Here is a 23639-nt window from a genome sequence, read left to right on the forward strand (position 1 = left end):
ACTTGGGTAAGTAATTGCTGATACCATTCATAAAAATAAAAATAAAATTGTCGTCATAGGTATTGGAGGTATTGAAGATTATAGGATGCCAACTGTGACACCAGTGGGCCAATAGGATAGATGACAAGTTTTTATTACTGGTCTCAGCAATACATGGCAATACACAAGTTTGCAATACAAAAATGTTCACCGCACCAACTTAAAGAAAATACTAGGTAATTGTAAAACATTACAAACTAAAATCCAAGTGAACGCTATTAAATAATTTATCATTGTAAAATCATCACTTAAAAATCAATTCTACTAGCCAGAATGAAAAAAACACCTCTAAATGTGCATCTAAATATATACATATAGTTTGTCACAGGACTGTCTAATTTCAAACATGGGCGGAGAGAATCATACTATCTTTGTCTTGCACTGGTACTGGCGCCCGAAGGAGGGGGATGAGTATGGTTTTTTTTGTTCTTATTTACTGACAAATTGTTTTCACCATCTATTAGTTACTTTGCCACTCTTGCAAACAACTTTCTTATCAGTTTTTGAAGAATAAAGAGAGGCTTTACGTGCTGGTAGTGAATTTACATCCCAATGTCGGGCATGACCTAAACGGTTAACATTTCTTTAAATTAAAGTCTTATTAACAAACGTGATGTAAATTCCAAAGTATGTTTCATTATAGTTTATAAATCGCATTCACAACTATTGCTCTAGAATGACCGGGGCCTATTCTCGCGTTCAAGGTGAACTAGGTACCTAAATGTCGACTGGACATTTTTAACACGACAAGTGGACCTTGTCGACTTGTCGCACATCCTTAAACCTGATTTAGTTTCAATCGGCTTCAATATATGGCAGTGGAGTAGTCTAGAATCTTGTTCAAATATTTTGGCTAGTCGTTTTATATTAGTCTACGTCATCACCAGACTTATATCGACCGGGATATGAGTTACCCGTGAACAAGATGCATGTAACTGCGTCGAAATATCGGGAGCTCGAAAACAGTACAAAGGGTAATCACGGTTCATATCCCGGTCGATATAAGTCTAGTGAAACTAACCGTGAATCATTCAAAACTGTTAGTCTTCGTAATTCCTTAATCAGAATTCCATTACTGGACATAGACTTTGGAATAGATAAACTGTGGAATGAACCGTCGCCCCGGTATTTCCGGGATTTCAGGGTTTGTCCAAGAGTAAAAGTTGCTCAGTATCACCTAGGTATAAGTATATTGTGACATATTGACCCCGTTAATTATTGCAGGTGACTAAATAAACACCTGTATTAGGGTCTGTGCGGAAAGAGAAGAGTCGTAGAATGTATGGGCTCCCCTAGGTATATATCACGACTCTTCTTCTTTTTTTATAATCTGTTTATTTCAAATAATAATAGAATTACAATTTCTAAAACCTAGTTACAATCTTTAATATTTAAGATTTTATTAACTAGGTAGAGCGGGGACTTATTCCCTAGTCTTAAGTTCTAATAATATTTATTATAATTATGTATTTATATATGTTTATGTGTATATGTATTATATCTGTGCTTACTTATTTACTTATTTATTCTCTTTCCGCACAAACTGTAGAAGTAGTTTTAATAAATAAAATAAAATATAAATAAAAAAATAGCCTTTATTTCCTACTATTTGTTGCATGGATTTATGATTGGTAAGTTAGATATATATATTTTTTTATTCCATAAGCAGGAACCCCTAAGGTGAAGGCCTCTTCCAAAAAGCTACCCATTTTTCTCGCTTTGTTCGGCCCGGCGATTTTTTTAATATCTTCTTTCCAGCGTGCAGTAGTAGTTTAGACCCTAGAAAATGATAAAAATCCGTCTTGAAGTATAACTTATATTCAGTGTTGGCCGAACGTTAATCCCAATTACCATTAAAAATTAACCATTGAAAAGGTTAATTCGAATTAACCATTAACCATTGAAGGAAAATTAATTGTCAATTCGCATTAACATCAATTTGCATTAATGTTAATTTATTTCGAACCATTAAAAATTAAAAAGAATTAATGGTCAATGCTTCACAAACCATTAAAAATTAAATCAATTTTTAATGACAATTAAAAATATTATTGATAATTATCAATTAACAAAAATATATCGTAATTTTATAAAGGCGCCCGTAATTTTTATCTAGCTAGTGGACCTCAGGTTTGGTGCAACATAGAAACACGCCGTTTGGTCATCTGACTCGTCTTGATGAGCACTTGGGAGACCAGTACCCATGATAGAGCTGATGCTGAACCCTGGGTGTACCTAGTGGAATTCAGGTTTGGTGCAACATACACACACGCCGTTTAGGCTATTCGACTCGTCTTGATGAGCACTTGGGAGACCAGTACCCATGATAGAGCTGATGCTGAACCCTGGGTGTACCTAGTGGAATTCAGGTTTGGTGCAACATACACACACGCCGTTTAGGCTATTCGACTCGTCACAATGAGCACTTGGGAGAGCAGTACCCAAGATGGAGCTGATGCTGAACCCTGGCTGTACCTAGTGGAACTCAGGTTTGGTGCAACATAGACACACGCCGTTTAGGCTATTCGACTCGTCACAATGAGCACTTGGGAGAGCAGTACCCAAGATGGAGCTGATGCTGAACCTTGGCTGTACCTAGTGGAACTCAGGTTTGGTGCAACATAGACAAACGCCGTTTTGGTCATCCGACTCGTCTTGGTGAGCACTTGGGAGAGCAGTACCACAGATAGAGCTCATGCTGAACCCTGGCAGTACCTAATGGAACTCAGGTTTGGTGCAACATAGACAAACGCCGTTTTGGTCATCCGACTCGTCTTGATGAGCACTTGGAGAGCAGTACCCAAGGTAGAGCTGATGCTGAACCCTGGCAGTACCTAATGGAACTCAGGTTTGGTGCAACATAGACAAACGCCGTTTTGGTCATCCGACTCGTCTTGGTGAGCACTTAGGAGAGCAGTACCCAAGATAGAGCTGATGCTGAACCCTGGCTGTACCTAGTGGAACTCAGGTTTGGTGCAACATAGACACACGCCGTTTAGGCTATTCGACTCGTCACAATGAGCACTTGGGAGAGCAGTACCCAAGATGGAGCTGATGCTGAACCTTGGCTGTACCTAGTGGAACTCAGGTTTGGTGCAACATAGACAAACGCCGTTTTGGTCATCCGACTCGTCTTGGTGAGCACTTGGGAGAGCAGTACCCAAGATAGAGCTGATGCTGAACCCTGGCAGTACCTAATGGAACTCAGGTTTGGTGCAACATAGACAAACGCCGTTTTGGTCATCCGACTCGTCTTGATGAGAACTTGGAGAGCAGTACCTAAGATAGAGCTAATGCTGAACCCTGGCAGTACCTAGTGGAACTCAGGTTTGGTGCAACATAGACACACGCCGTTTTGGTCATCCGACTCGTCTTGATGAGCACTTGGGAGAGCAGTACCCAAGATAGAGCTGATGCTGAACCCTGGCAGTACCTAATGGAACTCAGGTTTTGTGCAACATAGACAAACGCCGTTTTGGTCATCCGACTCGTCTTGATGAGCACTTGGGAGAGCAGTACCCATGTTAGAGCTGATGCTGAACCCTGGCTGTACTTAGTGGAACTCAGGTTTGGTGCAACATAGACACACGCCGTTTTGGTCATCCGACTCGTCTTGATGAGCACTTGGGAGAGCAGTACCCAAGATAGAGCTGATGCTGAACCCTGGCTGTACCTAGTGGAACTCAGGTTTGGTGCAACATAGACACCCGCCGTTTAGGTCATCCGACTTGTCTTGATGAGTACTTGGGAGACAAGTACCCAAGATAGAGCTGATGCTGAATCATGGGTGTACCTAGTGGAATTCAGGTTTGGTGCAATATACACACACGCCGTTTTGGTCATCCGACTCGTCTTGATGAGCACTTGGGAGAGCAGTACCCAAGATAAAGCTGATGTTGGACCCTGGCAGTACCTAATGGAACACAGGTTCGGTGCAACATAGACAAACGCCGTTTTGGTCATCCGACTCGACTTGATGAGCACTTGGGAGAGCAGTACCCAAGATAGAGCTGATGCTGAACCCTGGCAGTACCTAATGGAACACAGGTTCGGTGCAACATAGACAAACGCCGTTTTGGTCATCCGACTCGTCTTGATGAGCACTTGGGAGACCAGTACCCAAGATAGAGCTGATGCTAAACCCTGGCTGTACCTAGTGGAACTCAGGTTTGGTCCAACATAGAAACAGGCCGTTTTGGTCATCCGACTCGTCTTAATGAGCACTTGGGAGAGCAGTACCCAAGATAGAGCTAATGCTGAACCCTGGCTGTACCTAGTGGAACTCAGGTTTGGTGCAACATAGACACACGCCGTTTTGGTCATCCGACTTGTCTTGATGAGCACTTGGGAGAGCAGTACCCAAGATAGAGCTGATGCTGAACAGCTGGCTGTACCTAGTGGAACTCAGGTTTGGTGCAACATAGAAACACGCCGTTTTGGTCATCCGACTCGTCTTGATGAGCACTTGGGAGACCGTACCCAAGATAGAGCTGATGCTGAACCCTGGCTATACCTAGTGGAACTCAGGTTTGGTGCAACATAGACACATGCCGTTTTGGTCATCCGACTCGTCTTGATGAGCACTTGGGAGAGCAGTACCCAAGATAGAGCTGATTCTGAACCCTGGCTATACCTAGTGGAACTCAGGTTTGGTGCAACATAGACACATGCCGTTTTGGTCATCCGACTCGTCTTGATGAGCACTTGGGAGAGCAGTACCCAAGATAGAGCTGATGCTGAACCCTGGCTGTACCTAGTGGAACTCAGGTTTGGTGCAACATAGACACACGTCGTTTTGGTCATCCGACTTGTCTTGATGAGCACTTGGGAGAGCAGTACCCAAGATAGAGCTAATGCTGAACCCTGGCAGTACCTAATGGACCTCAGGTTTTGTGAAACATAGACAAACGCCGTTTTGGTCATCCGACTCGTCTTGAGGAGCACTTGGGAGAGCAGTACCCAAGATAGAGCTGATGCTGAACCCTGGCTATACCTAGTGGAACTCAGGTTTGGTGCAACATAGGCCCACGCTATTTAGGTCATCCGTCACATCTTGAACTGCAGGTCCCAAGTGCTCATCAAGACGAGTCGGATGACCAAAACGGCGTTTGTCTATGTTGCACCAGACCTGAGTTCCATTAGGGACTGCCAGGGTTCAGCATCAGCTCTACCTTGGGTACTGCTCTCCAAGTGCTCATCAAGACGAGTCGGATGACCAAAACGGCGTTTGTCTATGTTGCACCAGACCTGAGTTCCATTAGGTACTGCCAGGGTTCAGCATCAGCTCTACCTTGGGTACTGCTCTCCAAGTGCTCATCAAGACGAGTCGGATGACCAAAACGGCGTTTGTCTATGTTGCACCAAACCTGAGTTCCATTAGGTACTGCCAGGGTTCAGCATCAGCTCTATCTTGGGCACTGCTCTCCCAAGTGCTCATCAAGACGAGTCGGATGACCAAAACGGCGTTTGTCTATGTTGCACCAAACCTGAGTTCCATTAGGTACTGCCAGGGTTCAGCATCAGCTCAATCTTGGGTACTGCTCTCCAAGTGCTCATCAAGACGAGTCGGATGACCAAAACGGCGTTTGTCTATGTTGCACCAAACCTGAGTTCCATTAGGTACTGCCAGGGTTCAGCATCAGCTCTATCTTGGGCACTGCTCTCCCAAGTGCTCATCAAGACGAGTCGGATGACCAAAACGGCGTTTGTCTATGTTGCACCAAACCTGAGTTCCATTAGGTACTGCCAGGGTTCAGCATCAGCTCAATCTTGGGTACTGCTCTCCAAGTGCTCATCAAGACGAGTCGGATGACCAAAACGGCGTTTGTCTATGTTGCACCAAACCTGAGTTCCATTAGGTACTGCCAGGGTTCAGCATCAGCTCAATCTTGGGTACTGCTCTCCCAAGTGCTCATCAAGACGAGAAGGATGACCAAAACGGCGTGTGTCTATGTTGCACTAAACCTGAGTTCCACTAGGTACTGCCAGGGTTCAGCATCAGCTCTATCTTGGGTACTGCTCTCCCAAGTGCTCATCAAGACGAGTCGGATGACCAAAACGGCGTTTGTCTATGTTGCACCAAACCTGAGTTCCATTAGGTACTGCCAGGGTTCAGCATCAGCTCTATCTTGGGTACTGCTCTCCCAAGTACTCATCAAGACTAGTCGGATGACCAAACCGGCGTTTGTCTATGTTGCACCAAACCTGAGTTCCATTAGGTACTGCCAGGGTTCAGCATCAGCTCTATCTTGGGTTCTGCTCTCCCAAGTGCTCATCAAGACGAGTCGGATGACCAAAACGGCGTTTGTCTATGTTGCACCAAACCTGAGTTCCATTAGGTACTGCCAGGGTTCAGCATCAGCTCTATCTTGGGTACTGCTCTCCCAAGTGCTCATCAAGACGAGTCGGATGACTAAAACGGCGTTTGTCTATGTTGCACCAAACCTGAGTTCCATTAGGTTCTGCCAGGGTTCAGCATCAGCTCTATCTTGGGTACTGCCTCCCAAGTGCTCATCAAGACGAGTCGGATGACCAAAACGGCGTGTGTCTATGTTGCACCAAACCTGAGTTCCACTAGGTACAGCCAAGGTTCAGCATCAGCTCCATCTTGGGTACTGCTCTCCCAAGTGCTCATTCTGACGAGTCGAATAGCCTAAACGGCGTGTGTCTATGTTGCACCAAACCTGAGTTCCAGTAGGTACCTACTGCCAGGTTTCAGGGTCATTTTGTTGTCTCATTTTAAAATATCACGACCTGATAATTCACTGAAGCTTGTATTCATATGCTTATTTTTAATTTTAATACCTAGCTCCAAGTTTCTAAGCAATAGTAACATTAATTATTAGTTTATGAAAAAATTGATTTAATTGCATTAAACGTTAATTTAGATTGACAATCAATGTAATTAAACGTCTCAAAATTCAATTCTAATTAACTTAATTTAAATTGATGCGTAATGCAATTGACTAATTGCGGATTTAATGGTTAATGGAAATGATTAATTGTTAATTAGAATTACACATTACGGCCAACACTGCTTATATTATATCCTTTACCATTAAATATCATGACAGTTTTGACTCGCTAGGGTAAGGAAAAGTAATTTCAAAGCGGAAACATAACTCACTAAAAACGAAAGTCCGTGGCAGGTTACTGAGTCTGATTCATTCAGGATCAATGTACAATGCCACGGGGAGGAGAAATAGTGGAGGTGACTTAGAATATTATTATTTCATAAGTTATATAAGTAAATAAAATGTGTGATACACTTTTATAGGCTAACATCTTAGCGGACTCGTCGTGTGTAATGTAGTATATATGTTTATAATTTTAACAAATTAAATTCTTCCACGGGGCTTGATGATTTCGAAGTTACGTGAGTGCACTTTTGAATCGGTAGAACATCAGTTTTTGTCAAAGGCAATAGCAATAAGACATGTTTTTGGGATCATTTTTGATTCATGGTGATGGACAAACTATTCAAAAATAGAAAATTTATTTACTAACGAATAAGTTTCTTATTTTCATGTTCAGATCACACAAAAAGAAAGTAATTGGTCACACTTTGACATATTTCTATCGATACTTACATGTTACAGGTGGCTGGCATATTCTCACTCCTTGAAACAAGACTAAGCACCCATCACAACATTATCGCAACACGCTTTTTCGCTCGCTTATCTTGATCTCAACGTGACAGTATGATATAATAAGTGATCTCCGCTCCTTTCATTCACCATGCCCAGACCACACATTCTAGGAGATTGCTCCCATAAATTCAGCGTCATATTATGACACATTCGTTACATTGTTCAAGACCTGAATAAGTGGCCACACTTGGCAGCTCTCCACGATGGCCTTAGCCAGATTTATCGCGCCTGGCAATATTACAATTAGTTTGGCTACGGCGAGGTAAAATGGACACGTTGGACGCTACACGACGTGTTCTACCACAGATAAAATTAAGTAAATGCATTTATTTTGTAACTTATTAAAGAGGCTAGCATTGATGAACAATTTGGAGGTGTCACTGACGAGAAAGTAATAAAAAAATATTTTTGAAAAAATTAATTGTATTTTTTTCTTTTTGTATGGTAATATATGCTATAATTAATGTCATATAATTGTCTTTACTATATGCACATTATACGTGACGCACGTCGAAATCGGCTGGCTAGGAAAAAAAAAATATTGAAAAAAAACATATTTCGTTTTTTATTTTTTATTTTAAAACTATAAATTTTTGGGGGCCCAAATTTTGCATACTTATTACCAATACAAAGCCACATCATCGAAAAAAGTTACAAGCCAAAACTCGCTGGGGGCAGATTCACTTAGCTTATCCTGCCATGGCCTTTGCAGCAATCACGGCACCAAACTTACACAAGCTGAGTATCAGGAGTAGTTTGCCCTTATACTCTGGTTTACCCCACTTGTTTATGTAATTAATGCACCTACACCTTAAATTACAATTAAATAAGCAATATAATCTCGTTCAGTTGATAATGTGGCCGGCAATCTTTATTCAGAGCGCCGCGACTACTTTCACCGCGCGTTTTGCAAGTGGCCTTAATATGGACGCGTGTAGTGCAACTGCATTGTATTTAGTGTTAAACGTGCAGTGTAGGTAACTAATAATGATTGTACGGACATGTAAATTAGTGCTAAGGCTATATCGACGAAATATACGTATAATATCTTAGACAATGATCTTAGTAAATTTTTGACTTCTAAAAACAGTCAATATATGACTGACATCTAATTCATCAGATGGGCTGAATAATCGGTAATCCCACCAAAAACATTTTCATGTAAAATGTTGCCAAGACGAAACCATAAGGCTCGCACTGACAAAAAGTTATCAGATCTCTTGTAGAGCCAAGCTTATATAGCATAAAACTTTGTGATTAATGTAGCATGTCCAAGTAAATTTGTAAAATTTGATAAACCGTCCAAATCTTATTTTCAGCTTCGTTTCTTTTATCTCATCTCATTATGTCGTGTCAGGGTGGTGTAATAACTTTATGACGTAATAAAATAACCTTCATGTACCTATTATTTTTATGGAGATATTTTTTTTGTTGCCACTATGTATACAGTTCAAAATTAGTATTGTGTTAACATGTTCTCATTGCTGAGATGAAAGACTATATGTGCTAGAGTCATTGCTATAGTCATTGGCCACTTGCACTACATACTAATTGGCTACTCCTAACAATATTGTTAAGAGTGGCTAATTGCTATGTAGGGGCAAATCCTAATAACTTATTAACTATCCTAATAACGTAATAAGTCTAATTACAAGGAAATCGTCGCCATCACACAGTCGTACAGTGATATTTTATCGTGATTGATTTACCCTTATTACTTCAAACCCATTGGGCATTTTATAAACACATCTAATTGCAATAATAGGGTATTAATTAAATATTTAAAAGCCTTCGACAAGACCTTACTATTTAACTAACAAAATACCAGTTCCGTGGGCGGATATGGGTCGACATCAACCCGGCTACTGAAAGGTCCTATCTCCATATGACTCTCATACTGGCATACGTCCTTTAGAAAGGCAGTGTCATGTACTACAGGAAGTGCACCAGTTTGCCGTGAAAGCCTCCATACTGGCTGGGCATGCGTTGGTTTCTATTTGATAGCTTTAGACGTCTGATAACTATCAGAAGTAGGTACTTAATCAAGTAAAACTAGTGGCTCTGTGCCACCATTGATACCCGAGCGAGCGAAGGATTAACAAATTGAATGATTTAAAAGAGTGAAACACAACAAATTTGACCACACAAAAAGTAGTAAAACATTAATAAACACTTTATTCATACAACAAGAGATAAAATTACAATCTAGAAACATAATTAGGTAGGTAGGTACAAATCGAATTCCAATGAATGCTAAAAAAATGTATTGAGTATCAAAATCATGACTTAAAAGTCAATGCTACCTGCCATCATGAGGATTGAGGACACAACTCAAAATTTGCATCAAATTAATTACTTTGCCACCCTTGTGGATGAAATGCAACTTCCTCTGCCACCCTTGTGGACTTCCTCACTAGTTTTTGAAGAATAAAGATTAGTTATTATTAGTCATTACGAGCTGGCCCCAATTTCACCACCGTGACAGGTGCGACAATTGTATCAAAATATGACATATGTGGAATTATCGGTTTCACCACGATGACAGGTGCGACAATTGTAGAAAACAATTGTCACGACTAAACATAGGGAAAAATGTATCAAATATTATAGATAAATTAGCGAGAGCTTGGAATGGCATATCGCTGCCCCAATATTACAGGGTTCTATGTTACATTTTCAGAGTAGTTAAACTTTGACTTTATGTGACTATGACAACGTTCATATTTCAATTCGTCAAAAGTGTAACATAGAACCCTGTAATATTCGGGCAGCGATATGTAGTGGTAATTTGTCTGTACAGGCATTCTAAATTTGAATTTTCCATTTTCTCATACTAGCATAGCATATCAGTATAAAAAGACGTTTGTTATTTATCTATACATATAATAAAGCTGAAGAGGGTCGAAAGTCTGTACATGGAAGATATTCGAAAAAAAGTTGGTTGGGGATACTTAGAATCGATAACAGAACACGTTCCAACAGTTTTTAGAATTTTTGTCTGTTTGTCTGTTTATCTGTTTATCTGTTTATCTGTTTGTCTGTTTATTTGACCGCGCATCACGTGAAAACGGCTGAACGGATTTTGATGCAAACTTTACTAATCTGTCAAGAAACTCCCAGGCCCTATTTTAGGCTAGAAAAATTCAACCCCTAAAAGGGGGGGTGGCCACTACACTCAATTAAGTTATGTTTGCACCTGAATCTTATGGCGCTAACTTAAGAAAGTGGTGCACACTTTTTTTTTGTGAATGTACTTTGTAAAAAAAACAACATTTTTCTTAGTCAATGTCAAACGTCTTTGCAAATACATATTAAATCACATTTATAGACGGGTCTATCGCGGGTTTATTGACAATAATTAACATTATGTGAAGTGGGTGGTTTGAAAATATGATGTCTACCCCAAACTTTTTCATACACTTTTCGTCGGGTAGTTGCACAAATCTCTGTTTTGACATTTTGTTGGGACATCAGTTAGCCGCGACCATGACCAGTGAAACCTGTGTCGAAACGTCGGTAAATAAAGGTAATAAAATAAATTTCGAGATAGGTCTATAAATGTGAGTTAATATGTGTTCGAAACGCGAAAGTTTTTAAATAGGTATTAAGTAATTGTAAATGTCAAACAATTTGGGACTTGCATTTTAAACGCGTTACCATACCTATCCGAAAAAAACTAATTTTTCGCGAAATTCTCGCAATGTATTGAGGTTACAAGGTAGCACGGTCTCAGGAATCTGAGGAAGAATCGGAGACGTTCACGCAGTGCGAAGAACGGTTGACCGCTCAGCGGATTCGCACGACAGACGCGCTCGACGGTAAGTACTGCGGTGCATCAGCGGGTACTGGAGAGCCCAGCACACACATTAACCTACATTAATACTATTGTTCTGTGTTTAAGCACTGACAGCCTGGACGCTTCGGGCCTTCCTCCCTACGCGGAGCTCGGCCTTGGGCCTTCGCCCTTAGACAGTTATACTATTGTTCTGTGATTAAGCACTGACATCCAGGACGCTTCGTGCCTTCGGCCCTACGCGGAGCTCGGCCTTCGGCTTTCGCATTAGATATCCACACCAAAATTCAACCATTGCGGCGGTGTCCCTGACATAGCCTCTCTCAATTTTTTCTATCAAAAAAATTCGCGCTCGGTACGCTCGCGTTTTTAACTTTTAAGCCTACTTTGATAAAGGTGGCATTCTGGGCACCCTACCGAGCGACTACTACTACGACTGACACTTCGGGCCTTCGGCTCTAAGCGGAGCTCGGCCTTCGGCTTTCGCATTTAGACACTGATACCATTGTTCTGTGATTAAGCACTGGCATCCTGGACGCTTCGGGCCTTCGGCCCTACATGGCTCGGCCTTCGGCTTTCGCATTAGATATCCACACCAAAATTTCACGTAAACCACTGCGACTATGTCCCTGACATAGCCTCTCTAATTTTGTTTCTATCAAAAAAAATTCGCGCTCGCTACGCTCGCGTTTTTAATACAATTTTAAAGGTTAAGCCTAATCTGATAAAGATGGCATTCTGGGCACCCTACCGAGCGACTACTACTACGACTTAAGCACTGACATCCTGGACGCTTCGGGCCTTTGGCCCTACGCGGAGCTCGGCCTTCGGCTTTCGCATTAGATATCCACACCAAAATTTCACGTAAACCACTGCGGCTATGTCCCTGACATAGCCTCTCAAATTTTTTTTCTATCAAAAAAAATTCGCGCTCGCTACGCTCGCGTTTTTAATACGGTTTTATAGGTTAAGCCTAATTTGATAAAGGTGGCATTCTGGGCACCCTATCGAGCGACTACTACTACGACTTAAACACTTACATCCTGGACGCTTCGGGCCTTTGGCCCTACGCGGAGCTCGGCCTTCGGCCTTCGCATTTAGACACTGATACTATTGTTCTGTGCTTAACCCTTAATAGGGCACCGGTCATATACTTACCACTTCGTTCTGTCAGGCACAGATTAAATACAATTTGACTTATCTGATAGTTTGATAGGTTTATGAACGCATACATAACCTGTCATTCATAAAAAAAATATGTTGGCAACACTGTGAAGTGTCAAATGTAGGTTTTGCATCTGCTGAGCAGAAAATTTGAAATTCGAACGATTTTTATAGTGTTTAGCGAATATTTGTTATCAAAGTGTTCTAACAAGATTCCGGTAAGTGGTTTTTGTTGTTTTTATGTAGTAATTTGTTATTTTATCTACCCAATTACGTGTTATCCACCCTAAAATACACATTCCCACAGTTTCTAAAAGTAGTTCTAAGTTGGTGGTAAATATTTTACCAGAGCCCGTTACGGTCATAAAAGTACGGATCAGTTTTAAAATTTATTTTTTTATTTTCTTGTTTTCAGCTAATATGTCTAGAAAAAAGAAGTTAACCGATAAATATATTCAAGAAATACTTGAAAATGATCTTTCCGGCTTTGAAGGTGACTTAGATGATGACATGGGATACATTTATAATTTCGTTACTGAGTATAATTACGACAACCAAGTTTTGCAAGGGTTATCAAAAATTTTGAGTTCAAAGGTTGACGAAGAGCATTGTGTTGACACTAGAGATGATTATCTAGAGGTAGAAGATATGGCATAAACCCAAACTGCCCCACAAAATGCTTCAGATACTGGTGAACATGTGAAGAAAACATGTAGTGAGGCCCTTGATCGGTCTTCCGAAGATATTTTGGAATTAGTTGACTACGTAACCATGGAAATTGAAGAAATCACAAGACCTGATACTCCCATGAATAATGAGCTGACCCCTATTGCTTCATCTAGCCCTACTGAGACAACTGCTGAGCCCAGCAAAGAAATACCACGAGTCATACGAGAGAGGAGTAAGTTGTTGTACAAAATGAAATTACAAATGTCGGGCCTAGTTCCCTTTCACGTTCAACGCAGATACAGTCTCCGATCATCAATCAAAACATACTTACCTCAAGATAGGTTTCGTATAGAACCACAGCTCAAGAATGGTCCTCAGATTTACCAGCACATCGCATACCCAAGTTTGATAGACCAATGGCATTTAAAAATTTTATGGCATTTACTCACAAAACACAACCTGTCAGTTTATTTGACCATTTTTTTCCTGACGCGACCTGCGAACTTATTGTAGAACAAACATTTACGCCATACAAAAGAAAGCTTTGAATTGGGTCCCTACAAACAAAACCGAAATACGCGCTTTCCTTCGTGTACTAATATTATTATATTAATGGGACACAATCCACTGCCTGACTGCAACTTGTATTGGTCTACAGATCCATTTTACAGAAACCCAGACATATCTGAAGACGAAAATGTCTGCGATTGTTTTCAAAAACAAAAAGGGGGGAATATTTGGGGTTGCCGGAAGAAATTCGCTTAAATGCATCGCCGCACTTTCCTGAAGACCAAAAAAAAATTACAAGATGCCGTTTCTGTAGCACAAAAAACAACAAAAATGATCACGAGTACGATGTGACGTGTGCAAAGTGGCTTTATGTACCACGCCGTGCTTTAAAAGTTTTCATTGTGCGCCCACAGACGCCATGTCCACGCTTCACCAGTCTGAGGACAGTATTGCCTCATGCAGCACGAACGGGCAACGGTAAAATACTTACCACTTCCTAAAAACCGTTAAAAGGTAACGGTCATATAGTTACCACCCTGTTTTTCATGAAAACCGATTTCCTGAAAAATTTTTTTTTACTATCATGTTGATTGTAGCTACAATAAATATCCAAATCACTCACTAAAGTTATTTTATTTCGAAATTCATATCTCTGCCCTATTAAGGGTTAAGTACTGACAGCCTGGACGCTTCGGGCCTTCGGCCCTACATGGAGCTCGGCCTTCGGCTTTCGCATTAGATATCCACACCAACGTTTCACGTAAACCATTGCGGCTGTGTCCCTGACAACATTACTCCCATCTCTCAATTTTTTTTCTATCAAAAAAAATTCGCGCTCGCTGCGCTCGCGTTTTTAATACGATTTTAAGGGTTAAGCCCTACTTTCATAAAGATGGCATTCTGGGCACCCTACCAAGCGACTACGACTTAGGCCAATTTATAATTAAACATTTTTTTACACTGTTAAAAGTAATCCCCGGTACATACATATATGTAGATATTTAGTTGTGCATACATAAACATAACTGTAAATAAAGTGTAAATACTCGGCCTCAAGTTTTTGATATTTATAATATTCTCCTTTCCTGTAATCTTACTTCTAACTAATATAATATTAGACCTAAATTCGAAAGTTTGTTAGGAAGTATGGATTTCTATGTGTATAAATCTTAATTTTTCATGCTCAGAATGATTTGACTGGAGGACAGAATTGGATGATATTTGCTATGGACATGTTTTGGATAGGTACACTCAAGAACGTAAAAATACAAAAGTAGTACTGTATTGTCCGTTATACACCTTTTTTTTTTTTTTTTAAGAGGGGAAATGCTTTAAGCATACCACCCGGCGCGGGGACGGGCCGGGATGGTTATGTGGGACTCCCTGTTGTGAGCTAATGAGACCCCAGGTTTACCCACTAAAACCCCTCTGTTGCCGCCTCGCTGCTATAAGGCGAGGTCCCAGGAACGCCGAAGTACTCTTCCGCAACCTCGCCAGCGGCCGTCCGGACTCGGACCCGACTCTTGGGGAAATCACCCCTTCACCTCATTGGGCGCGTTGGCTACACATCGCGCCTGCCCACGCAGGGGTCCGTTATACACCTACTATAACTCTGTGTCGTTTAAATCACGTCTAATATTGGAATAAGGGCGAAAAAAACTATTCGTTTTGGAGTGTAGTTTTGTTTAGTGGTAAGTACCTACCTAATTGTAAAATATTTTATCTGGACTTCAGTCCGCTAATCGTATCCATCTGTCAACTTTACTTCAAGTTCCGCCTCCAGGGGAGAGAAAGAGAAATTAGGGATGAATTAGCTTACTGACACAGACCGAATTCCACGCGGGCGGAGCCGCGGGCACAGCTAGTTAAAGTAATAAAGAAGAAGAAGTAATAAAAAAATCTAAATATTTGTGCTTGTTTTTATTTCAAATACCTATTATTATTTTCATGCTGACGGTAAAGATCGGTTTTCCTAGGATAGCGGTGTCGTCATATAGCGGCCGTCTCCATACTAAATAATACGGCTAAATATGGATGTCGTAGTATTTGTATGGAGACGGCCGCTATATGACGCCACCGTTTTCGGAGGAAACCAAAGCTTAACGCCACTACATATGCCATTCCACGCTCTCGCTAATTAATCTATAATGTTTAATTCAAACATCAATAAGTTTTATTTAATTCAAAAATATTATTTAATTTAAAAATAATAATCTAAGTATTTCACGTGGATACTTTTTTTATTGGCTGAATATAAATGCCTTTGCTCTCTTTTTCATAAAACCAAATTAAAACTATTAAATCCATTCCCGCCATTGAGTAATTTTCTTCGTGAAACTAGCAATTCTTGTGTGCGTGTGTTAGTATCTTTATTTCAAAAATATTATTGCAATATGGATATTGCAAGAAAGATAACTATCTTAAATATGATTTCCGACAGCAAATCCGTGTTATTTGGTAAATTTGATAACAAATTAACATTCGAAATGAAAGTTAATAAATGGAAGGAAATAGCTCAACGTTTGAATGAAATGGGTGTGTACGACAAAGATTGGAAATATCTAAGAGATACAACTTGGCAAAATTGGAGAAAGAGGACTATAGTAAGTATTTATCAAGTTTGAATTATTAATTAGTTGCGGTAATATGGATCAATTGGTCTGAAATAAATTAATTTTATTTACACTATTTTTTCAATGCTTTTGCTAACACTGTTATTATCTAGTCATCATGTAAAATAAAAACAAATGTACATTCATCAATAAATAAACTAACTTAACTAAATAAAACTAAATTAAAACTAAAAACTAATACTATATAAAATTAAAATAAATCTAAAAAGTTGGACCCCTTTGGCATGGTGCCGAAGACGCTGGCAGCATTTCCCCGCTGTATAGCGAGGCTAATACGCTGCGCGAGAAAGCTGCCAGCTCTTCGGTCACCAGTGAGGTCGATCAATCTTTTTGCCAGCTCTTTAAAAAGTTGTAGGGCACTAGGACCCCATGGGCCAAGGGTCTCAACCCCAAATGGCATAAAAATATACTCGGGGCCGAGACCCCTGTACTTGTGCATTTTAAGCTTTTCGGCCGCTTTAGCCGCCGCACCAGCTTGGTTACTGGTTCCGATGAGGTGGGAAGGGGCCAGTGTGTCTACACAGGTAGCGTCCCACACTAGCACCCTTCCCAAACCCCAAGGAACCAAGGACATACCGTCCGGCCTCTTGCCGTCGTCTCTGGCTATGCCAGTTGGTTCCAGTAGAGCTGGCACGTTGACGGATGCAAGAGACCGGCGGATTATGTCATTCAGGGCAGCGTGTCTTGAAAAGCGGCCAGCACTTTTTTGGCAGGATAACCCGTGGTGTCCTAATTACACTATTACACTATTTATTTATTTATTTACACTATTTTACTTTGGAATTCGGTGTAAAAACGTAGGTACAGTCAACCAATTGGAACCCAAGGCCACTCTAGAACTCTGTCGTATTGAGACCCTGCTATTTAACTATGTATTAGCCATAGAAGTAACTTTGACGTTTACTATAAAAAGGTTCTACAGTGGCCTAGGGTTCCAATTGATTGACTGTACGGCGTTCATTTAAAAACACTTAAAATAATGAAATTTTAGCTTTCAATAATCGTAATAATTATTTCTTTTTTAGGAAAAAAGGGATAATCGTAACCAAACAGGATCTGCGGGAGGCAAAAAATGGCAATTTGATGAAACTGATGGCATTATTATGAGTATAATAGGGAAGAACACTCCAGTCTTAGAGGGTTTGACTGTTCCAGAATCCTCAGGAACTCAGGCGGCTGAGACTATTCAAGTACAAGATACTAGTCAACCTATTCCTCAAAATTCCCAAAATAATACGAATTCAACTAATGTGCACTATAAATCGGTTATACGTTTAAAAAAGGAAAAATTAGAGGCTGAAATATTGTTGCTTAAAGAGAAAACTGAACTTTATAAGAGAGAAAAATATAAATTAGATTTAGAATTATTTAAATTAGAGAAAGAATTGAACATAACGCATTCTTCTTATACAGCACCTTATCACGAGCAAAATTGTGTACAATTAGATATTGTTCAATTAGTCGACATAGAAGAAGAAAACGTTCAACTTACTAGATCAAATACAACTTAAAATTATATAATTTCTTATATAGTCATCACTTTTTTTTTTCAAACTTATTTTGTAACTAGGGTTATTGACTATTACGGTGGCGAGCCCTTTTAGTAGAATACTTATTTCCTATGTTATAATTACAAAGTACACAATTACGCTGATAATAATATATATTAATTATAATATTCAATTTAGCGGTTTTAAATTCAGCAAGCTGTACAGTCAGCAGCAGAAGTAGCTAAGCGGGCGAGGTGTTCACATGTGAAGGTAATTTTGAATACCTCAGCCGCTTAGGAACTATTGCTGCTGACTGTACCTACCCGTATCTTTTTCATAACATGTACTTTAATAAATTGTAACATACTAATGTAGTCTAAAGGTAATGAAATAAACGCATTTGTATTTATTTTTATAATATGTCCATTAAATATTTCCTTATGTATACATTTGTATTAATTCCCTTAACACTTCAATCGCCTCAGGGTCAATTGCATAATTATTGTCGTAACCGTTATCTTCATTATCTCTCTCATTGTCACCGTTATCAACCGGATTGTGATACGGAATATAATACTGCACTCCTAGGCGTTTTTCTAAGTTGTGAAGGGTGACACATGCTAAAAATATATGGCATGCTTTCAGAGGTTGAACACGGAGATGATTCAGACAGGGAAATTTTTCTTTTAATACTCCTAAAGCGTTTTCAACTAATCTTCGTGTACATTTAAAAGCTCGTAGAAATCGCATAACTGCTTCTGTTATTGGTATTTCAACTGGGATGTTTGGCGTAATGAGCCATTTTTTCATGGCATATGCACTGTCTCCTAACAAAAACGCATTTGGGAACGGCCTCCAACCATTCTCCCACTGATGAGCCAAAGTTGAATTACGTAGCACTCTTGCGTCATGAACGGATCCCGGCCATCTAGCACTGGCGTAAAAAAACTCTAAATTTGGCCCACAAACAACCATTGTATTAATCGAATGCCCACCTTTGCGGTCAACGTACATGTACTCATGTTGCTGAGGTGAATCAATGGGTATTAATGATCCATCAACGACTCCTCCAATTCTAGGAATATTTGCAACTTCCCTAAATAAATGCGGGATAGCGTCGGTATTCTCCGGCCAGCGTACTTCAATCCCAAACATTTCGTTGACAATTGCAGTCGTAACTCGTTTGATACACCGATGAATGGTAGCCTTTGATACTCCATGATTATCTCCGCTAACGTGATATTGAGATTCCGATCCCATCCAATGCAGTGTACAAAGAATTTGTTGGCAAGGCGTCAAAGCTTTGTTTTTTGGCGTTGGATGTTCAATACGTGCACCAATTTTATTTATTAAGTACTCTACACTTACTTTACTAAGACGGAATTTTTCCTTAAATGAAAAATCCGTAATATCATAGGAAAAATTAATTCTGTCTTTATATCTTCTTATATGTGCGAATTCATCAAGATCACTGTTACTATCACTAGCGTCACTACTACTCGCATGGAGAGCCATTTTGAACTACGCGTGTAGCAACCACGAAATACTACAATTGTCACGCAAATCCGACACAGCTTCAATCTCATGTCAAGATTCACCGACAATTCTACAAATATGTCGACTAAAAATAATAATTCTTGTTTTAAAATATAATTGTAATACATACAATTGTAGCAAAATGCCTGTCATGTTTGTAAGCATTTGTATAGAAAATATTTCATAAAATTGTAATATGTCACCTGTCGCTTGACAATTGTAGCTCGACATATGTCAGTGACAATTGTAGCCGTGGTGAAATTGGGGCCTGGTGCGGTGAAAATAAATAAGTAATATGTAAGTATGTCTGAATCATCGAAATCATTAGAGTTTTACGTAAATTAAATGTCTCGGTCTGTGTGACTGTGACTCATTCCAATTTGAGCACGATCTATGTAGTTCTGAACTTAATTTTGGATTGCCGGGTGAGCCAGGTGTTTACTGTACTCTTTGACTTAATTATCTTCTTCAACCTAGCGTTTTCCCGGCCTAGCGCCAGGGTCCGCTTTCCTGCTTAGTCTTCTCCACTTTGCCCGGTCTTCGGCATCCTCATGTGTGAGATTGTTCTCTTGCATGTCCGCTGTCACGACGTCCAGCCAGCGCTTCTTAGGCCTACCGCGGCCGCGTGATCTAGGGCCTTGGACAATGAGATTCAGGCATCTATTTCCGACGTAGTCTACTGGTCTGCGGCGTATATGGCCATACCATCGGAGGCGACTTTCCTGCAGCTTATCCGCTACGTCACGGATTCCGAGGCTGCCACGGATGTGTTCGTTACGTATGCGATCTAGTCGCGTAACGCCACACATCCATCGCAACATCTTCATCTCCGTGACGTGAAGCTGCTGGACATGCCTTCCGAGGACAGGCCAGGTCTCGCTACCATATAGAAGGACTGGTCGGATGATGCTCTTGTACACAAGGCCCTTTAGCTTCACCGGTATCCTGGGGTCGCAGAGGACACCGGTTACTTCTCGCCATTTTGCCCATGCAGCGCTAATTCGGGCTTGGACGTCGTGATCGATTTCACCCGATTCGTGCAGCACGGACCCAAGGAATTTGAATTTATTCGTTTTCACGACAAATTCGTCTCCTACCTTTATGGGGTCGGGGTCCGTGCCGCCACATGCCATGTATTCGGTCTTCGCAACATTTAGTTTCAGACCGCCGTTCTCTAGTGCACCCTTCCATTGGTTCACTTTATGCTCCAGTTTCTGTTTGTCCTCATCTGTCAGTGCAATGTCGTCAGCGTACATCATAAGCCATGGAGATGGTTCGTGGACTTTTGCTGAAACTACGTCTAGCACTACGCTGAACAGAAAAGGACCCAGGGCTGAGCCTTGGTGAACACCAACTGTGATCGGGAATGGGTGAGTATCGCCAACGGCGGTCCTTACTATGGATTCCGAGTTGTGGTACATGTCTCGGATAATGTCAATATAGGTTTGTGGCACATTCTTCTCCTTCAAAGCCCACCAGATTACCTGGCGCGGTACGCAGTCGAAAGCCTTCTGTAGGTCCAGAAAAGCCATATGCAATGGCGTTTTCTTTTCCCTGTAGGCCTCGACTAGCATTCTTAGGGCAAAAATGGGATCTATAGTGCCATAGCCAGGACGAAACCCATACTGACATTCCGCGAGACCGTGCACTCTTGCCGGAGCCTTGAGTTGATAACGCGCTCGAAGAGTTTCATGGTGTGACACATGACCTTAATACCTCGGTAGCTTCCACAGTCCTGTACACTACCTTTGCCTTTATAAATTGGCGTTATAATGCTCAATCTCCATGAGTTGGGCATTTTGCGGCTGGTGAGGATGCGGTTAAAAAGGTCAGTAAGTATGATCACACCATGAGGACCCATCGATTACCACGCTTCAATCGGTATGTCGTCAGGACCCACAGCCTTTCGGTTTTTCATGTTGCGAAGGCACTCTTTGACTTATATATAGAAGAAAAAAAAAACAATATTTACGATCGCAATTTTGCTTTTGTGTTTTCTCCAATTTAATAACACGCTGACTTAATATAAAAGAAATAGACACACAAAGCAGAACAAAAACGTCAAGAAATGTGGATCCCAATGATGTTTCGCACCATTTGCATTGATGATAAAAACGCTTACGTAAATTTTGAGTCAAGATAAATGTTTCGTACAGAAAAGAGCTTAATGTCGTAAGCATTAAGTGTCAAATTTGCATACATAAGTACCAACACTGTTAAAAAATTTAGTCCGATGGCACTAAACGTAACGTATTTACGTCAAGCAACGTCAAACGAGAATAATGAACGAATGGAGTCACTTTGGTACACTTGAATAGGTATTACTGTACAGAAAAACCAATTGAAGTAATAAATAAAACAAATTTAATTTAATCGGGAGTTTAAATAAAATTAATTCGTGGTTTTTGAACCACAAACAAACAAATTAAATTTTTAATAAGTAAGTATACGTCTTTAAATACTAATTTCCTTGAAATAAATTCAACTTATTAAATAAAATAACTGTGTATTTTAGATCTACATTTACTCATCGCACGGGTGCACGGGGACATTTAGGTACTGATTGGATTTTTTTTTATAAAGTCCATACTTTATAAAAAAAATCGGGTTGTTCCCACTAGTTACCACCAAGTTCATATCAGTGGTAACTACTAGGATTTTTTTTCCCACCTTTTACCACTGGTAACTACTGGGAAAAATAATTCCCACTAGTTACCACCAAAGCGAGTTGGTGGAAATAACCCAAAAAAATCCTGTGGTTGTCACTGTGTTCAGACAGGTTTAGCATTTACAGTTAGTCGATATAAGCCCTTATTGGTTGTCGGAAACAGGGAAATGGGCCGATCACACAAGTGCCGTCTTGCTTTGTTTAAAACTGCATCACCCCTATCTCTTGCTATAATTAAATAGCAGTCCACTTTGCACGTCGCATAGGTTTTCTTGGAAATCTTGAATTTAAACATAATATTATTCCTTACGAATTCCATATAAAAATAAAAATAAATATTGACCTCACATCGACTCATTAGATTTTTGTTCCTTGACATCCCTTCTTTGGTACTAACAAATTAATTTATTCAAAACCATAAAATTACCACCAAATTACATAAATTATGTAATGCTATCCAAAGAACTAACCGAAAGAAATACATTCCATCCTTTTTCCTTGTTTTATCATTGTTATTTTTATATATTTTAACGGCACATTTCGTAATTGTTGACAACTTCACATTTGAGCGTTTCAAACAAGACTAAACGAAAAAGTAACGCGTGATCTGTTTCAACGTTACTTTTGTGGGGCCATTTTTTGCGGCTGATTGGGTATCCAGTTCTTTATTCTATATCAATGTAATAACATAAATAATCTTCCTCGCGTTGTCCCGGCATTTTGCCACGGCTCATGGGAGCCTGGGGTCCGCTTGGCAACTAATCCCAGTAATTGTTTTTACGAAAGCGACTGCCATCTGACCTTCCAACCCAGAACTAGGCCCGTATTGGGATTAGTCCGGTCTCCTCACGATGTTTTCCTTCACCGAAAAGCGACTGGTAAATATCAAATGATATTTCGTACATAAGTTCCGAAAAACTTATTGGTATGAGCCGGGGTTCGAACCCGCGACCTACGGATTGCAAGTCGCACGCTCTTACCGCTAGGCCACCAGCGCTTCCAATTTAATAACATACCTATTAAAAAGTGCCAAACACTGGTAGTATCCCGGGAAAAAAACCCACTATTGGTTTTAGAAAAGGACCAAATTAATTATGCAATGACATAGTGTGGCCATGTCATTATCAATATAAAATGTCTAAGTATGGAAATATGACATTTATAATGACACTCACTTTGTTTGGTCAAATCAGTGCAACGTTATTTTAGACGTACGAGGGGCGTTCAAAATATTCTCGGTATTGATATCTTACAACCTCTTCTAAAATTTCTTTCGTTACTGGCCGCTAAGGTTTATTCATTGACATTAAAAAAAAGTATAATTCGAACCGAGATGTTCTTTTGTTTTTCTGCAATTGCTGAACAAACATGAACATCATGTGGGAATTGACAATGTTAACTAAATTAGAACATCGATGCGTGATAAAATTCTTGACAAAACAGGGTAAAAATCAAAAAAAACATAAAAGAGGAAATGGATTGTGTTTA

At 40.2% G+C, this 23639-nt stretch overlaps 1 protein-coding gene across 1 annotated transcript; it reads left to right on the plus strand.

Annotated features, from left to right (window-relative positions):
• The first annotated feature begins 16078 nt into the window (after positions 1-16078).
• On the plus strand, positions 16079-18001 carry LOC134650664 (uncharacterized). The gene is made up of 2 exons (XM_063505596.1): positions 16079-16427; positions 17483-18001. The coding sequence occupies exons 1-2, from the start codon at positions 16218-16220 to the stop codon at positions 17966-17968; spliced, it is 696 nt and encodes a 231-aa protein (XP_063361666.1). The 5' UTR covers positions 16079-16217; the 3' UTR covers positions 17969-18001.
• Positions 18002-23639: the final 5638 nt, after the last annotated feature.

The sequence above is a fragment of the Cydia amplana genome, chromosome 9, assembly GCF_948474715.1.
Source record: "Cydia amplana chromosome 9, ilCydAmpl1.1, whole genome shotgun sequence".
NCBI classification, from domain to species: Eukaryota; Metazoa; Arthropoda; class Insecta; order Lepidoptera; family Tortricidae; genus Cydia; species Cydia amplana.

Bases quoted from the DNA above. Each gene is read 5' to 3' on its own strand.
- LOC134650664 (XM_063505596.1), top strand. From the start codon at position 16,218: ATGGATATTGCAAGAAAGATAACTATCTTAAATATGATTTCCGACAGC. The intron at 16,428-17,482 runs GTAAGTATTTAT...TTTCTTTTTTAG, and splicing joins ATTGGAGAAAGAGGACTATA to GAAAAAAGGGATAATCGTAA.